This window comes from Petaurus breviceps, unplaced genomic scaffold (assembly GCF_028583685.1).
Source record: "Petaurus breviceps papuanus isolate PSGF00001 unplaced genomic scaffold, PetGlider_PUasm1.0 90897, whole genome shotgun sequence".
Lineage (NCBI taxonomy): Eukaryota > Metazoa > Chordata > Mammalia > Diprotodontia > Petauridae > Petaurus > Petaurus breviceps.
In genome coordinates, this window is record NW_027187374.1 from 2,871,051 (window position 1) to 2,889,832 (window position 18,782).

The window sequence follows — 18,782 nt, forward strand, 5'->3', positions numbered from 1 at the left end:
GATGATCCCTGTTACATTTGATATATACAATAGTATCCCAATGACTTTGGATGATGAACCACCAGAGAATGCTAGCTTCTAACTTCATGATGGAAATTTTGGAGAACAATACTGAAAAGGCTCTGATGCTTTATTGTGACTTTCTGAAAGATGAAGTTAGTCAGGAAGAAGGTCACATTCTCTAACAGGGAAATGAGCTTTCAAACTTCCAGTGATTTTGATAGGAACAAAATAAACTATATGCTTAAAACATATTCCCTGTATTGGGATCTATATGACGAACTGTCTTGATTGATAATACCTTTGTAGGTGAAATAATTGAGCTAAGCAGAGCCTTAAAACACCAGGACTACATTAATATTCTTGAAGATCTGAAAGAATTTTTCAAGTACCAGTAGGAAAAGTCTGGAGAAGAACATGAAAACTTTGGAATACAACATTTTGCCAGTGATCCTACTGCAAAAAACCCCCATGTATAAGTGGGATGTGGGGCGGGCATGACAGAAGTATAGATATCATGGAAAAAAAGTATTTTTAGGCTTAGGTTTCTGCTACTTTTTAATTTTTTAATTTCTTTATAAAATCTTTTTCTAATGGCATTTTGGGGGCAATGGACTCTCTCTCTGTCTCTCTCTCTCTCTGTCTCTCTCATACACGCACACTGACACACATAAAAATTAAAGTAACCTAAGGATTGAAGATAAGCCGAGATAACTCATTGGTGAAAATAGCTTGGTACCAGCAAGATTATTATTAGTGGAAATATCATAAACAAAATCAAATTATATGACAAACTGTTTCATGGATTATTCTTTCTATAATCTACATCCATACAAAAATGCTCAATAGTTATTAAGTAAGAAAAAACTTTGGCTTTATGAATAAGAACAAAAATTCAGAAAACTAGCACTGCCCTCTGGTGTTTGCTTTAATCCACATAATTAAGCAATAACATAATTCTATAACATTTGCCTTTTGAGCTAAAATAAGTAAAATGATAGAAACCAACAATGAGAACTAATTCCTTTCCAAATACAGCATTACAGGATTATTGACTATTGACTACCATGTGTACCAAACAAAACAATGAGTGACATTTTCTATCATGCATTGTTTTGCACAGAAGCATCAGGTACAAATTCCAAGTGCCACTTATTTACAAAATAACTCAGACATATTATAATCTTAAGTTTTTCAAATTTCTAAATAAATGAAAAAGTAAGTAGATCTATTAAGCAATAAATATGCCAATAAAGGTGATATGTATGTCTATTATAGCATGATACCATGGCACAAATTACTGATCAGTATCTCTATGTTCCAGTACAAATTTTAAAAATTTAATATGTCAACTAGAGCACTGACTAGAATCACTTGAAAATGTTCCTTTCAAAAGTACCTTAAAGAAATTTTTTTTGAATTTGGGAAAAAAAGGTTGTACAGATAAGAAGAAACAGTACATCAGAAATATCATGTACTTGTCTAATTCACTTCCTTTTCTTTGATCATTACTGTTCTATTTTAAGATACTCTGTTTAAAAAAACCTTAGAAAAGATGGAATTTCACTTTGTATCTATGAAGTTATAATACTGATAATAGAAGGCAAGGTTAATATTCATCTTATAGTTATATTAGAATTTTATTATATGTAATTTCTCATATTGAAAAAAATGTTGACTTTTTAAAAGTTTAAGATAAACCAAATGTGAATAGAGAGGTATGTGATGGATATAAGTAGGATGGGGAAGAGAAAGGGAAGAAAATAAGTTTTTATACAATACCTACTATGTTTCAGGGACTGTGCCAAGTACCCTACAAAAGTTATCTCATTTGGTCCTCACAACCCTATGAGATAATGATATTATTATCCCCATTTTACAGATGTAGAAACTGAGGCAAACAGAGGTTAAGTGACTTGCATAGGCTCATATAGCTAGTAAGTGTCTAAGGGTGGATTTGGATTCAGGCTTTACTCAGGGCTGTATCCACTATACCACCTGGTTGCCTCATCTAGGTAGCAAAGCATTGTAAAGAATTATAAAGAAAGAAAGTTCAAAAGATGCCATCAAAGAAGCTCATAACTGTAGAAAAGAGGGATATCATTTGCTCCATTCATATCCACAAAATGTGAAACAGTTTTGAGGAAGGTTCCCAGCACTTTGGGTGAACCCTCTGTGTCTAGATTGAGGACAAACATGAACAAGAGTTGTACAGTCTTAGGCAGCCACAGATGGGTTGTGATGTATATCATGGGAAGTAACACTCGTATCAATTAGCCTGGGGTATTTGCAAATCAATTTGTTCAGATATATTTTTTCCCTATAGGGATAATTCAAAAGCCTCTTTTTAGTGAATATGGATCTTTTTTCATTAACGCTTAGGTTCAGGTTTGTAGGACTGGTCATTTGGGGTTGTATCTTGAACTTTTTCACTCTTTGGAATATAATATTTCATTTCCTCCTGCAATTTTTGGTGGGTGCAGAATAATATTATATTATTTGAATTTCCTTTCTTTTATATTTGAAGGTCTTTCTCCTTTCCTTTGAAAAATTTTTTTGTCTGTCATTGGAATTCTTTAATTACATTTTTTTTCAATTAAGTAGAATATACCTTTTCCCTTTTCACCTTTTCTCCTCCCCCACACTGAGAAAGAAAAGGAAAAACAAAACCCTAGTCATAAGCTTTTGTAGTCACATAAAACGAATTCTCCTCTTGCCATAATGAAGAAAAAAAAATCTGCATTCTGAGTATATCGCCTCTTTGGGGAGTGGGTAACATGTTTCATCCTGAGTCCTCTGATCATTGAATTACTAATAATAGTTAATAGCTGGCATTTATATAGCACTTAAGGAGTGCAAAGTAATTTACAAATAATATCTTGTTTCATGCTCTCCTGGGAGTTAGTTTCTATTATTATTCCCATTTTACAGATGAGGAAACTGAAGCACACAGAGAAGTTAAATGACTTGCCCAGGTCACAAAGCTAGAAAGTGTCTGAGGTTGTATATGAACTCAAGTATTCCTGATTCTAGGTTCAGTACTCTACTGTGCCACCTAGCATCTGATCTGTTGATCAAATTCTTGGTGCATCGTAAAGGTAAATTAATTTGTGTTTAAATAACATTGCCACTTTATAAATTGTTCTCCTGGTTATCATTTCACTCTACGTTAGTTCATAACAGATCTTCTCAGGTTTCTCTGGAACCACACCCTTTATCACTTCTTATAGCACAATAATATTCCTTTACATTTATTCATCATAACTTGTTTAGTCATTCCCAATTCATGCTTCTAATTCTTTGCCAATGCAAAAAGAGCTCTGATAAATAGTTTTGTACATAGGGGTCTTATTCCTCCTTCTTTTAAGTACTAGGGGTATTAAGGGTGTACAGACTCTTTTTTTGCATAGTTCTGATTTCTAGAATGTGATTAGCTCACTATTCAAGCAACAATTTGTTAATGTGCATGTTTTCTCATAGCCCTTCTAGTGTTAATTATTTTCCAATTTTGTCAACTTAGCCAATTGAATGGGGATGATTTAGAGTCAAATTTCACATGGCTATTAATATTTTGGATTTCTTACCCTGAAAAGTAGCTGTTCATATCTTTTGACAGTTTGTCAATTGGAAAATGGCTCTTATTCTATAAATTTCAATTCTTTGCCTACATATCAGAAATGACACTTTCATCAGAAAAACTTATTTCAAAGATTCTTCCCTTCTATTTTCCTCATTGTCTTTTAATTTGTTTTGTTTGTGCAAAAGCTTTTTAATTTTATGTAAGGAAAATTGTCCATTTTTAACCTCATATGACACTTTGTATATCTTGTTTGGTCATGAACTCTTCATCTATCCCTGTATCTGAAAATTTTATTCTTGCTTCTCTAATATGTTAATAATGTCACCCTTTATATCTGAATCATGTAATCAGTTGAGTCTTGATATAAGGTGTTGTAATGGCAAGCAAATAAGTGCTTAACACCCTGCTTCAGCTATTTAATTATTTAGCACCTTGTTTCAGTTCAAGTTTCTTTGAGTCTTTCCCATGATTATGTCAAGTCTTTGTTAAGAAACAGAACTGGTAAACTCCACAGTCGAAGGAACTTGCTGATGCAATAGGAAGGGGCAGAACATGGAGGAGCAAATGACCATATATAAGGAGAAGCCCAACCTGGGAAAGAGCAAAATTGAGAAGGGGAATTTTGTGGTGGCCAGGCACTCTGTCTGTTCTGTTTTTTTTTTTGTATGTGTGATACTTTGTACAGGAGCCCTTGGACCTTACTGGAAGCCCTGAAAGAGGATTTTCTTGTTTTCTGCTTACAGAAGTCCTGGAGGAGGGTTTCAGAGACCCTGGGACTATACTGATGGTTTGTGTTAAGTTCTCAGACCTTGTATGTGGGTCTGTGTTGATTTCACAGGCAGATAGTGAATTGATGATGGTGCCAGCAATGTGCATGAATGTTGTTTTGGCTCTGTTAAGCTTTGTCTTCCCAGAAACAGAAACTGTAAAGGACTTGAGGTGGACTGTACACTGTGAGCTTCAATATGGAATAGGAACTGGATGAGGAACTGGACAAGGAGCTGGACAGGGTGCTGGACAAGGAGCTGAGAGCTGCCTACCTTTGAATCCAGGTGACAGTTGGGAAAATTCAGGCAAAAGCTGGGACCATGGAAGAGGAACCATGGAATTTGAGAGCCAGCCTCAAGGCAAGATGAAAAGATCCCTTCTTGGGTTCTTAATGCTGACTGAGAAGATCATGATTTACTATGACATAGGGGTGGAGAACTTTGACCTTTGTACTTTGTGTTCCTTGAGGAGGCTTGGTCCTTAAGAATGATTGAGTAAGGACTTATTGAATGATATATTTTGTTTAAAACTATGTGGCCACTTTGGTGAAAACTATGTGGCCGCTTTAGTGATAAGTTCTTATGTTATAACATTGTGAATGCTGTAGTTTGGTTTCTGTGAATGATTTGCTTTAGTTTAGTGCTAAATAGAGAGTTCACTATACTAAGTGATCAGAACCTTAAAGCTGTTCACAGCAGAAGTCCTTCAGAGAGCTGCTTGTGCTTAGCTTTACAGGTGTACTTTATCTATATCTAGTTCCTTCAGACTGTGTTACAGCTTTCCCCCCAATTTTTGTCAAAGGTAAATCTTTTATAGGAGGTTGCCATTTGAGTAGAGCTATAAAGTAAGCTGGGATTTGGGGTTCATCAAACACTCATTTATTTATATTTGTTTGCTTCTATATATTGTATACCTCATTTTATTAATCTTTCTACTCCTTGGCCAGTACCAAATTGTTTAGGTGATTATTGTTTGTAATTTCATTTGAGATCTGGTACTGTTAGGCCTCATCCTTTCCTACTATTTTTTTTAGATTCTAGATTTTTATTCTAGCAGATGAATTTAGTCATTTTCTAGCTCTATAAAGCAATACTTTGTTAGTTTGATTGTTATGACACTGAATAAGTAAATTTATTTTTGTAATACTTTCATTTTCATTATATTGGTTCATGCTACCTATGATAATTAATATTCATCCAATTAGTATTTTATACTTTCTACAGTTATTTTGAATAGAATCTATCTTTCTATCTTTGCTGGATTTTTGTTGGTGATAGTGAGAAATTCTGATTTATATGGGTTTACTTTATATCCTGCAATTTTACTGAAGCAGTTAATTGTTTCAACTGATTTTTGGTTTCCTCTTTTGAGTTCTTTAAGCAAACCATCATATCTGCAAAAAAACAATGCTGTCTTCTATTTGTCTAAGCTTATTCCTCCTATTTTTCTTATTTGCATCACTGCATCTTGGATTTCTCACATTACATAGAATAAGAATGGTGACAATTGATATCCTTATGTTACTTCTGATCTTAATGAAAAGACCTCTAGTTTATCCCTAATATAGGTAATTCTATCTTTTAAAAATTTATTATTTTATTACCTCCCAATTACATGTAAAAACAATTAACATTTGTTTTTAAAATGTTGAGTTCCAAATTCTCTCCCTTCCTTCCCTTCCTCCTCCTGCCCATTGAGAAGGCAAGCATTTTGATATAGGTTATACATGTGTAGTCATGCAAAACATTTCTATATTAGTCATGAAAGAAAACAGACAAAAATTAAGAAAAATAAAGTAAAGGGAAGTATGCTTCAATCTGTATTCAGACACCATTGTTCTTTGTCTGGGGATCATGTTGTTCCAAGTTGTCTCATTTACAGCTGATCCTCTTACAACATTGCTGTAATTTTGTACAAAATGAATTTCACTTTGCATCAGCTCATGTAAGTTTTGGTTTTTCTGAGATGTTTTTTTTTGAGATCATGGTTTTTCTGAGATCACCCTGCTCATTATTTCTTACAGTATTTTGTCTTACATTTCTTTTTTTATACATTCTTACAATAGTATTCCATAACAATCACATATCATGATTTGTTCAATCATTCCCCAATTGATGGGCATCACCTCAATTTCCAAGTATTTGCCACCAGAAAAGAGCTTCTATAAACATTTTTGTACATATAGGTCTTTTTCCTATTTGTTTTTTTTTATCTATTTTTGTTTGCAGAACTAGTAGTAGTATTGTTTGTTCAAAGGTTATGCAGGGTTTTATAGCCCTTTGGGCATAGTTCCAAATTACAGAATGTTTGAATCAGTTCACAACTCCACCAACAGTGCATTAAAGTCCATTTTCACCACATTTCCTCCAACATTTGTCATTTTTCTTTTCTTTCTTATTAGCCAATCTAATAGGCATGAGGTAGTACTTCTGAATTGTTTTAATTTTAATTTCTCCAATTAATAGTTAATTAGAGCATTTTTCATATGGCTATAGACAGCTTTGATTACTTCATCTGAAAACTGATCATGTCTTTTGATCATTGATCAGTTACAGAATGGCTCTTATTTTTATAAATTTGACTCAGTTCTCTATATTTTTGAGAAATGAAGCCTTTATCATAGAAACTTGATTCAAAAATATTTTCAGAGTTACTATTGCTAATTGTATTTCCCACATTCCTATTCCTCCCACCCCAATTATTCTATTCTCTTTCTCCTTCTACCTGGTCCCTCCTCAACATGTTTTATTTCTCACTATCCTCTCCCCAGATCTGCCCTTCTTTCTGTCAGCCCCCTTCTCTTGTCCTCATCCCCTCCTACTGTCCTGTAGTGTAAGATAGATTTTTATATCTAATTTAGTGCTATTCTATGCCTAATTAAGTATGTTATTTCCTCTTTGAGTCAATTCTGATGAGAGTAATGTTCACACACTCCCCCTCTTCTTCCCTATCTCCTCCTCCACTGTGAAAGCTTTTTCTTGCCTCTTTTATGTGAGGTAATTTATTCCATTCTACTTCTCCCTTTCCCTTTCTCCCAATGCATTTCTGTCTTGCCCTTTAATTTTACATTTTTTAGATATCATCCCTTCATATTCAATTCACACCTGTGCCCTCTGTCTATATATACTTCTTTTAACTGTCCTATTATTGAGAAATTTCTTAAAAGTTACTCATATCACCTTTCCATGTAGGAAAGTAAACTCCTTAATCTTATTAAGACTCTCATGATTTTCCTTTCCTATTTACCTTTTTATACTTCTCTTGAGTCTTGTATCTGAAAGTCAAATTTTGTATTCAGCTCTGGTCTATTCATCAAGAATGCTATAAAGTCCTCTATTTCATTGAATATCCATTTCCCCCCTCAAGGATTATACTCAGTTTTGCTGGATAGGTAATTCTTAGTTGTAATCCTAGCTGTTTTGTGCTCTGGAATACCATATTCTAAACCCTCTGATCCTTTAACCTAGAAGCCACTAAATCATGTGTTATGCTGACTGTGGTTCCACAATATTTGAATCTTTTCTTTTTACTGCTTGAAGTATTTTCTTTTTGATCTGTAAATTCAGAAATTTGGCTATGATATTCCTGGGAATTTTTATTTTGGTATCTCTTCCAGGGGATAATCAGTATAGTCTTTAAATTTTTATATTACCCTCTGGTTCTAGAATATAAGGGAAATTTTCCTTTATGATTTCTTGAAAGTTAATGTCTGGGTTCTTTTTCTGATCATGGATTTCAGGTAATTCAATAATTTTTAAATCGTCTTAAGAATAATTATTTTCTTCAGTAAGCTTTTGGACCTCCTTTCCCATTTGGCCAATTCTACTTTTTAAGAAGCTTTTTTCTTCAATGAATTTGTGTGCTTCTTTTTCCATTTAGCCTATTCTGTTTTGTTAGGTGTTATTTTTCTCTAGTATTTTTGTTTCTTCTTTAACAAGCTGTTGACTCCTTTTCCCATGATTTTCTTTTGTCACTCATTTCTTTTCCCAATTTTTCCTCTACTTATGTTATTTGATTTTCAAAATCCTTTTTTGAACTCTCCCCTGGCCTGAGACAAATTCATATTTTTCTTGGAGGCTTTGAATGTAGGGGCTTTGACTTTGTTTCCATCTTCTGAGTGTGTTTTGGTTTTTCCTTGTCACTATAGTGACCTTCTATGGTCAGATTTTTTTTTTGTTTACTCATTGCTAAAATGGGGCTCTGCTTCCCAGATGGTGGACACATGGTCCCAAGTTTCAGGAGTTTTCTACAGCTGTTTTCAGAGATACTTCTAGGAACCCGTTAGTTTTCAGTTCTTCAAAGGTGGTATGATCTAAGGAGTGATGTGTTTACTGTTCTCCTGGTCTTTGCTCTGGTCTATGAGTCACCACAAGCGCTCTTTTCTGCCCTGGAACTGTGATGAGGGCTCCTACTCCACGGTGGCTACCAGCTCTGGTGTGCTAGTACTCCTCTTCACTCTGGGACTATAACATTGATCTGAGTATGGGCAAAGCAACAGAGTCCTGACTCAATGCTAGCAAAGACACCCCTATAATCTACTTCTGACCAGTTGGTCAATCCCCTTACCATTTGTGGGCTGAGACCACCAGAAGCAACTGCTGTTGTTACTGATTCAGTGGCTCTCAAGGCCTGCTTCTGGTTTGCTGGGGCCTGGGTCTATGCTGGCCCAGACTGTGTTGGATTATGCTCCACCCTCACCTTAGTGGGACAGACCTTTCCTGATGACCTTCTAAGTTTTATTTGGCTGGAAAAATTATTTCACTCTGTACCTTTGTGGATTCTACTGCTCCATGAATTGTTTTATGGCAATATTTAAAGGTTTTCAGAGAGGTTTTGGGGAGAGCTCAGGGGAATTTCTGCCTTTTCTCAGCCATGTTGGCTCCATCTCCCCTATTTATTTTTTTTAATTAAAATTTAAACTATCATGTTAAGAAAAAAGTCTATTTCACTGTTTTCTATAGTTTTTTTTTTTAACAGGGATGGTTGTTATATCTTTTCAAAAGCATTTTCTGTATCTATTGCTATGATACTATGATTTTTGGTTTTGGTTTTATTATCGTCAGTTGTGTTTATAGTTTTCCTAATATCAAACCAGCTCTACATTCCTGGTAGAAATAGAGCTTGGTCATTGTGTATAATGTGATTGGTTTGTGACAGGTTTCTATAATCTCCTTGTTAAAATTTTATTTAAAATTTGCATCAATATTCTTTAGGAATAACTGGTTTATAGTTTTCTGTTTTGTCTCTCCCTCACATAGGTATCAAGACCATACTCATTTCATAGAAGAAATTCTTTCTCAATTTTTAAAATTTTTGCTTTTTGTAGGGCAATTGGGGTTAAGTAACTTGGCCAAGGTCACACAGCTAGGTTGTGTGTGTGTGTGTGTGTGTGTGTGTGTGTGTGTGTGTGTGAAGTGTCTGAGGCCAAATCCAAACTCGGGTCATCTTGACTGTGGGGCCTGCACTCTACTCACTGTGCCACCTAGCTGCCCCCCTCTTTCTCAAATTTTCAACAACTTTTGGAGTATTGAAATTAATCTTCCTTTAAATATCGAATTCACTTGTAAATCCATTTGATCCTTTTTTTCTCTTTTAGGAGATCATTTGCACCATGTTCAGTTCTTTTTCTCTGAGATTTTATTACATGAATCTGTTTACAATTCTATAAATATGGTCACTTCATAGTTTTGTAAATATTTATCCACTTCATCTAGGTTGTCTCTTTTGTTGGCAGACAATTTCATGCAATAGCTTCTATCAATTTCTTTTATTTCTAAACTGGTTATGATCTAACTTTTAAAATTTCAGATAGTGTTAATTTGGTTTTCTTGTTTCTTTTTAAAATTTAGTTTTATTTTTAGAGTATTTATTTTAGTATTTAACTGGGATTTTTTTTACTTTTAAGTTTCATGCTATTGATGAAATTGTTTAGAGATATAAAATTCCCCCTGCTGCCCCCTCAACTATCTGGCTGAATTCCAAAATTTTGGTATATTTTCTCATTGCTATCATTATCTTTAATAATTTAGTCAATTTCTTGATTGCTTTTGTGATTTCTTCTTTGACCCTCCCACTCTTTTGATTACATAATTCACTTTCCAATTTATTTTAAATAATTTCTTCAATGGCTTTTTATTGAATATATTTTTTTCTTGCATTGCAGGATTATTTTAGTACAAAGATAAAAATACAAAAGTACAACAGTACAAGTACACAGTACATAGTACAAAGGGAAAAGATTATTTTAGTACATTATTTCTATAAGAGATTGTTTTAGTGCAGTATTTCTGCTTTTCTGAATTTTTGAGGTTTTATGTCATAATTCATGGTCAATTTTTCATAAAGATGTGACATAGTCTTATCTCCTGTATCTCATTTTTTCTAAAATTCTATTCAGTTTCTTGTTCTTCTTCTTCTTCTTCTTGTTCTTGTTCTTCTTCTTCTCCTTCTTCTCCTTCTTCTTTTGCTTTTTTTGTCTGGGTCTATCTAAATTCAAAGGAGTAAATCATCATCTCCCATTTATAACTTTACAGTCTATGTCTCCCTGTAATTCTTTCATTTTTTCTGCTTTTTTTAGTTGTTATATCATTTTGGCTCATATATGTTTAGTATTAACAATAATTTGTGTATAGTATTTTTCAGCACTATGTAGTTACTCAGTTCATATCTTTTAATTAAATCTATATTAATTATTGCCTTATTTGATATAATGATTGTTACTGCTACTTTTTAGAATTTACATGAAACATTATAGTTTTCCTTCAGGTGATTATTTAAGTCTATGAGAATCTTTTGGTTTCAAGTATAGTTCTTGTAAACTATATATTATTGGAATCTGCTTTCTAATCCAATCTGGTAGAGATTGCTATTTTATGAGTGAGTCCATTCCATTCACAGTCATTATTGTTAGTTGTTTATTTTCCCTTATTCTCTTTTCTTATGCTTTTCCTTCTGTTTGATTTCTGTCCCTTTTATATAAAGAAGAAAAGGTTCATTAAAGAGAAGAAATATGATCAGCTCTAGTGTTCTAGGTTTGGCACAATCTACTTTTAGTCATCTGTCCCTCTTCTACTTCCCTCTCCTTACACCCAGTCACAGATTCTTACTTTATGAGATCCACTCTCCTTAATTAGAATTTGTTTTCTCAAGAGTTATCAGCTTTTCTTATTACTCCTCTCCCTTTCCCCAATTTCTTCCTATTCCCTGTTGAATGAAGTATATTTCTCTAACAAACTGTGGATGTGTGCATGTATATATGTAAGTATGTGTGTGGGTATAAGTATGTGTATTCTCTTCTCCTTTGAGCAGTTCAGATAAGAATGAAGTTCATGTCCCCTGTTAATTCTATCTCTCTTCCTTATTCTATATAGTCCTCTATTTAAATCCCCCAATTATGTGAGATAATTTCCCCCATACATCTTCTCTCTTCCCTCTTTCTCAAAGTATACTCTTTTTTAAAAAAATTATTTTTTTTGGAGGGGGGAAGGTAGGGCAATTGGGATTAAGTGACTTGCCCAAGGTCACACAGCTAGTTTTGCATTAAGCATCTGGGGCCAGATTCGAACTCAGACTCTCCTGACTTTATGGCTGGTGCTCTATTCACTGCTCCACCTAGCTGCCCCTCAAAGAATACTCTTTATAGTGACCCCTTTTTCATTCTTTTTTAAAAAAACTATCTTCAAATTATAACAAAACCGTTCTCAGTATCTCTGTCTTATTAGATGCCCTTTGTGATAATAATTGCATTCTGAGGGGACAAATGCATCAACTCCCTATATAAGCAGAGAAGCAGTTGATTTTTGTTCAGTTCCTTTGATTGCTCCTTCATACATACCTATTTATCATTCTCTTGATTCCTGTTGTTTGTATTACAAAGTTTTAATGCAGTTCTTGTCTTTTCATTGGGAACATTTAGGAGTCTTGTATTTCATTAAAGATCCATTTACACCTCAGAAGGAATATACTCAATTTTCCTGGGTATGTTATGCTGGGTTATAAGCCTAAATCTTTTCCCTACTGAAATATTATATTGCAAGCTCTTTATTTCTTTGATGGTTTTGCATATCAGGTGTGATCCTGATATTAAGCAATTGAATTCTTGCTTTCTGGGTGTTTCAGTATTTTTTCTTTGATCTGAATCTTTGGCATTTTCCTTGGACTTTTCATTTTCAGGGCTTCTTTCAGGTGACCTATTGAATTTTTATATTTTCATTGGTTTCAAGAGACCTAGACAGATTTCTTTTATGTTCTATTGAAATATATCTAGACATTTTTTGGTCATGACTTTCAGTTATGCCAATAATTCTTAAAATATATCTCTTCAATATGTTTACTGGATAAGTTGTTTTTGCTACAAGATATCTTACATTTAAAAATTGTTTTAATATTTTGACTTTGTTTAACTATTTTTGTTAAAAAAAGACACTTGCTTCATCTCTTCATGGAATTCTAGTTGAGCTTGTGCCCAAGAAAATTTTTCCTTCCTTCCTTCCTTCCTTCCTTCCTTCCTTCCTTCCTTCCTTCCTTCCTTCCTTCCTTCCTTCCTTCCTTCCTTCCTTCCTTCCTTCCCTCCTTCCTCTCTCTTTCTTTCCCCTAGCCTTTTTTTTTGACTTGGCATAAAGGTTTTGGTGTCATTCTCTTCTGGAATTGTGTCTTGAGTGAATTTGTTACTATAATAGCTCTTTATGGTAGGATTCTTTTCATTTACTCATTCATTCTTCCAATCTACTTTCTGTCTTTGGACTTGATGTTAATTCTGGATTCTGAACACTTTTGGAAGGAATGTCTGGGGTGAGTTTGTATTCTCTTCATTCCACCTATTCCTTTTTTGGATTATTGCATGTTATCGTATTCTAGGATGTCAGAGGCAGCTCAGGCTAAAAACCTAACAGCCTTTAGTGCCCCCATAGTAGTCTGATCCATGATAAAGTCTGATAACTACCTTTATAGTCTTAACTCTATGAGTTAATACCATCATTAATTTAATTAACTCTATTAATCAATCTGACCTAGATTTGAGTCTGAACAACAAAGCTCTCAATTTGCACATAATTGTTGGATTTCCAGTACACTGCTATTTGACTCAATCTCTATCAGTCAAATAGAAAACTCTGTAGGTTCAGAATGACAGAATTGTAGCTTCCCCTTAGGATTAGGTTTTTTTCCCTGGTTATTCTTTTTCAGGGTTCAGACTAGGCTAGGGGTTGGAAGTGAGACTTATTTCATTTTTGAGGTTACAGCTATGCAGTCAGCTATTCATTGCTTTTGAACTTGCTCCTAGTTCAGTTCCCACTCTTCATCCTAGAACATCACCCTAGATATAGGCCCCCTCATTACTTCCCTTTGAATTCCTGATCTGGGTAGAGAGTGACACAGCTGCTATGTGGCTCCTGTTCCTGAATTCCGCACAAGACTGAGGTCTGGGACCTCTTCTTCTACTTGGTTCATAGTCTCATTCCTCATGTTAGAATGCTCTGTGTAATCCTTTTTCAGATAGACCCTGTCCCCAGTTTCAAGAGGCCTCTCTTGTCTGTCTCCCTCTGTTGCTTTGGTCTGGAAAAAATGATTTATTTTTATTTTTAAATTGGATTTCTTATTAGGACTTAGTCTGGTTCATTTTCCAGATCTTAGTGAAGGAGTTGTGATGGGAAGCTGGCTGTATTTCTTCCTGCTACTCTTGACTCTACCACTTGTCATAGGAAATATTAAAGTTAACCGCAATGTACCTTGAAATTTGCAGCACAGTTTTTTGTTTGTTTGTTTCTAGAGGTGATTTGTGGAATCTTTCAATTGGTACTTTTTCTTTTCTAGAAATTGTGAGCAAGTTTCTTGTATTATTTTTAGCATTGTAGTATTTATGTTTTTTGACTCATAATGTCCTCTTGGGAGACCTAGAATCCTTACATTGTTTCTATATTTTAGAGATCAATATGTTTTCCTTGTATGGAGAACATTTTTCTTTTAACATTATTGCTTCTAGCTTCTTTTCTTCCAGATTGTCCTTCACTTCTATGTATTTGTATTCCCAATCAGTTGTTCTCTCTTTTGTTTTCTTTGGATTCATTGGTTCACCAAATTTCTTTTCTGCCAATTATTTCTGCTCTGTATGCCATAAATTCTACATTAACAATTCTTAATTCTCTACTAAATCATTTGAGGACATCTTGCTACAATCCCATGTTCTACTGGGGCTCCACAGGATCCTTTTCTTCCTCAAGTATTAATTTTCTTTTGCCTTGCAATATTTATTCATATATGTTAGAACTTGTTTAGTTGATCTGGAGGTCATATTTCCTTCTATTATTAAAAATCTTCTCTGTTGGTATATCTGCTTACTCTAAATATCTTTAATTGGGACATTTGACATCTCCTAAGATTTCCCAAAATCTTTGCTAAATTTATTTTTTTCTCTTAAAATCCTCTATTACTCACTTTCTGACTCCCTTGCCTTTGATGGTTGTTTCCCTAGGGGAAGGACCTTAAAGCTGATTCAGCCTCCTCCTTTGCTAGAGAATTCACATTTCACTAGCCTTGGTCATTGCTCCAAGTAATTTCTGGGGGTACAGAACTTGCCCAAGCTTGATATTAGGTCATTTTCCCTGAGGCTTAATGGAGAGTTACACAAACAGCCATCATGCCATGCCTGCCCCAGTTCCCACTGTTCCTCATGTGTCTGACTTAGCTTTATTGTGTTATAGAAAACTGATAATTTTCATTCTCATAAAGAGTAAGGTTTTCCCTTTTTGTTTTCTGTGGTACAGAGAGGAGGAAGAAGTAGAGATGAGTTCTCTTGCAAGCCCATGAGAGGCTTAAGCAGCCTTGCCAGATATGGTGGTTGGTGGGCAATGAGGTGCTCTGCCAGCCAATTGGGAATTAAATGTTAACCTTTTATTCTATTAGTTCACTGGATTTTTACCTTTTTAGGTTTCTTGGTGGCTTAGACCTTGGAGACTGCAGAAATTGTTTTATATCTTAAACATATTATTTTGGGAAGTTTTGAGATTATGAGGATTAGAGAAAGTGTCTAGTCCTCTATTATGTAAGTTCATTGCCATTTCCTTTGCAACAAAGAAACAGTACAATAATTTAATTACTTCCTTTTTTTTTAAAAGAGGGGAAGTCAGGGCAATTGGGGTTAAGTTACTTGGCCAAGGTCACACTGTTAGTAAGTGTTAAGTGTGTGAGGTCAGATTTGAACTCAGGTCCTCCTGACTCTAGGGCCAGTGCTCTATTCACTGTGCCACCTAGCTGCCCCTAATTACTTGCTTTTAAGAAATGGAAACAAGAGATAAAGACTTTAGTTGAGAGAGATAATGTTCTAGCTGTGCTAACAAACCTGGAAATTTAATTTCTGTTTAGGAAGTATAAACATGTTCTTCTGCCATTATAAAGACAGTATGGGAAAACTTATAGAACTGGGAAAGGGGAAAAAAGTTAAACAAAGTCTACTTTATTACTTACAGATATTTTCAAAAGTCAACAATGTTCTTTGCAAAGAGAGTTTTGGATTTGAAGGTATCATTCATGTTTCTTTCTTATTTTTAACAATGTGCACAATGGAAGACTTTGATATTTTTAAAAAATCATATGTTTATTTGAGTGTAATTTCCTAGTTTATGTTGATACTTGCAAATGCCAGGTATGATAAGTTTATCTTTAATTTAGTTAACAGGGACTACCACTGTCTTTAAAGAGCAACATAAAATTATTATTTTATTTTAAGCAACTCAATAAATAATTAAGTTTTTATATATTACATTAAATTAAAATTTTGTTCTTTTCCACATCCATTTTTTTCCTAACAGTGAGAATCGATTTATGTTTCATCCACACTATCTTACCTTGCCTGCCTACAAGTGGTATTTGTTACTCAATGTTATTATTACTTAGGTAAATTGACTAGGGCAAAGGATATAGAATATTCTGGATATGGAACAGAACTATTTATTCTAAAATATTAACAAATTTGAATGGGAAATCATCTTCACTTCTGGAATAATTAGTACCAAACTAAATTAACTAGTAAAGAGAGAAAATAATCACTTACTAAAACTGCATAGAATTTTTAAAAAATAAGTTTTCTTTTATATTTTTCTCCTCACCAACTTCCTAAGATTTCACTGTTTTTACTTTCTGTTTTTAAGGAGCTCTCAGTATACATTTTTTGTTACAATACAGTAATAGCTAAGTTTTCTACTTGAAGTTCTTAATTCTTTTGAAAAAAATAATAGAGTCTTGGCATTTGATAGATCCTATGAATACAGAGTTACATAAAAAGTCCCACATCTCTAGAAACAAATTCACATATTTCCAGCAGTGCCCATTGGATCTGCCTACATCTCTGACTGTGTTTGCAAGGAGAATTGAGACAGGAATAGGAAGTAGTAGGTTAGGGAGAAAGAGATTTGACCATTTCTCACTAAGTCTAACAGGAAAATCAATAGGTTCTGTTTTGTGAACATCTGGTTTGGGATTTAGAAAATCTGGAAGTCAATTGTTTTATAAAAGTCTACCAAATAAACAATAAATTAGTGTTGCTAAATAATTAAAATGATTTAGTCTTATAATTTATAATAAACTATAAAAAGAGCCTTACCTATAGTAGAATAACATACTGAGGTGAAGGGAAGTGAAAGGGAAGAAATACCAGAAATAAAATTGACAAACCTTAGTATTTAAATATCTTTAACTGTCAAAATTGAACAAATGAGCTAATCTTAAAGCTGTTTGAAAGCTACTTTGTTGTTTGCCAACTTACTGTGGGATATGGGTGTGAGCAGAACACAGTGTACTTTCGGATGATTCCATTTAACTTGAAAGGGGGAAGCCAGGATACAAAAACAGTAGAGGCTGATGCTGCTGCTGCTTTGACCCCAGCCGGAGGACCTGGAACTGGAACAGCAATACATTCAATCATAAAAAAATGGAACATTTGCAATGTCATTTAAACCTCTAAACAATTGGGTCCTGATCTACCTTTTTAAACTTTATATCCCACTATTCAACAATACAAACCACCTCCTTCACCAAGCTATCCACAGACTTCTAAAAATATGTTGTGTTGATTCACCTCTGAGCCTTGACATGTGATAGCCTATGCTACCTGGAAATTATTTTCCCTTATTCTTGTCTATCTAAATCCAAATCCTACCTATTTCCTAAGAATCATATCAAAGTATACACAACTCAGTCAACTACAAGCTAATAGAAACTTTTTTAATGTGAACTATATAGAACATGGACAAGAGTTCTATTTTAGTTTTAGGCAAATTTGAGATTTTAGCTCCAATATGTAGAATAGATGAATCAATAGCATATTGACTTACCAACACTTTCTTGTGCTTGTAGCTTACATCATAAATTGATAACTATTTTTCTTTTTTAAAGACTGCATGATCTTTTTGTCATTTGTATATTATTAGAGAAAGTCTAGAATCCATATTGTGTAATAGATTTTATGACAAACGTACCTCTTTTGTGTTTTTTTATATAAAGTTTGACCTTTCTGTCTTCTTTACATAATTATACAGACTCAATATAGACATACAAAAATTTTTTAAAAATGCTCTATAGAGTTGCTTATCAAATTTGTAGATGATGTTAAGCTTAGGATAACCAACATGTATGATGACAGAATCTGGATCCAAAAAGAATTCCACAAGGTTGTATGGCTAAAAAAATATGACATTTAAATAGGAATAAAAATGCATTGATTTCCACTTAGTTTTAAAAATCAACTATTTAAGATATGACAGACAACAGTTCATATAAAAAAGACCAGGGGCACCCATATGTACAATAACATTGATGGGATTTGTTATTACACATTTACTTGTGTAAATAAAAATTTTATTTGACAATAAAAAGAAGGAAACAAAATATGTCCCCCAAGGAATAGGGCGTGGCTAAATAAACTAAGGCATATGAACATAATGAAGCACTGCTGTATCATACAGCATCATGAATATGAAGATTTCAGAGAAACATGGGAAGACTTGAAGGAAGTAACACATTGAATAAAGCAGAGCAAAAAGAACAATACAATGTCTACAGTGATTTAAATGAAGATGACCTTAAGAGGAAATAAAAGAAGGGGAATCTAATACCCTCCCAAGGTAATATACTTTTGAATAATATTATTTAATACCTTTTCATGAAGGATTTCATAGACTTTCAAGAACCCTTCTTTTTTCTAGTCTAGATTAATTCCATCAACTAGTACTCAAATTGTCTTGGATCTTGAGGTCCTCAATTTTGGGAAACTTTGAGGATAGACAGCAATTAGAGTGGTCTCAAAGTGCTATGAGCTTCCTTTCTTGGCAGTTGCCTCTCCATCACTGTTGGCCTTCTTACTCCCTGCCAGCCACTTCTTCCCTATACACACACACACACACACACACACACACACACACACACACACACACACACACACACA

At 34.0% G+C, this 18,782-nt stretch overlaps 1 protein-coding gene across 1 annotated transcript in view; it reads right to left on the reverse strand.

The window, feature by feature from the left end:
- DSCAM (DS cell adhesion molecule) overlaps positions 1–18,782 on the reverse strand; it is an 870,593-nt gene that overhangs the window by 112,448 nt on the left and 739,363 nt on the right. The window contains exon 20 of the mRNA XM_069074855.1: positions 17,106–17,239. Within this exon, the coding sequence (XP_068930956.1) occupies positions 17,106–17,239 (134 nt within the window). The remainder of the gene's footprint in view (positions 1–17,105; positions 17,240–18,782) is intronic.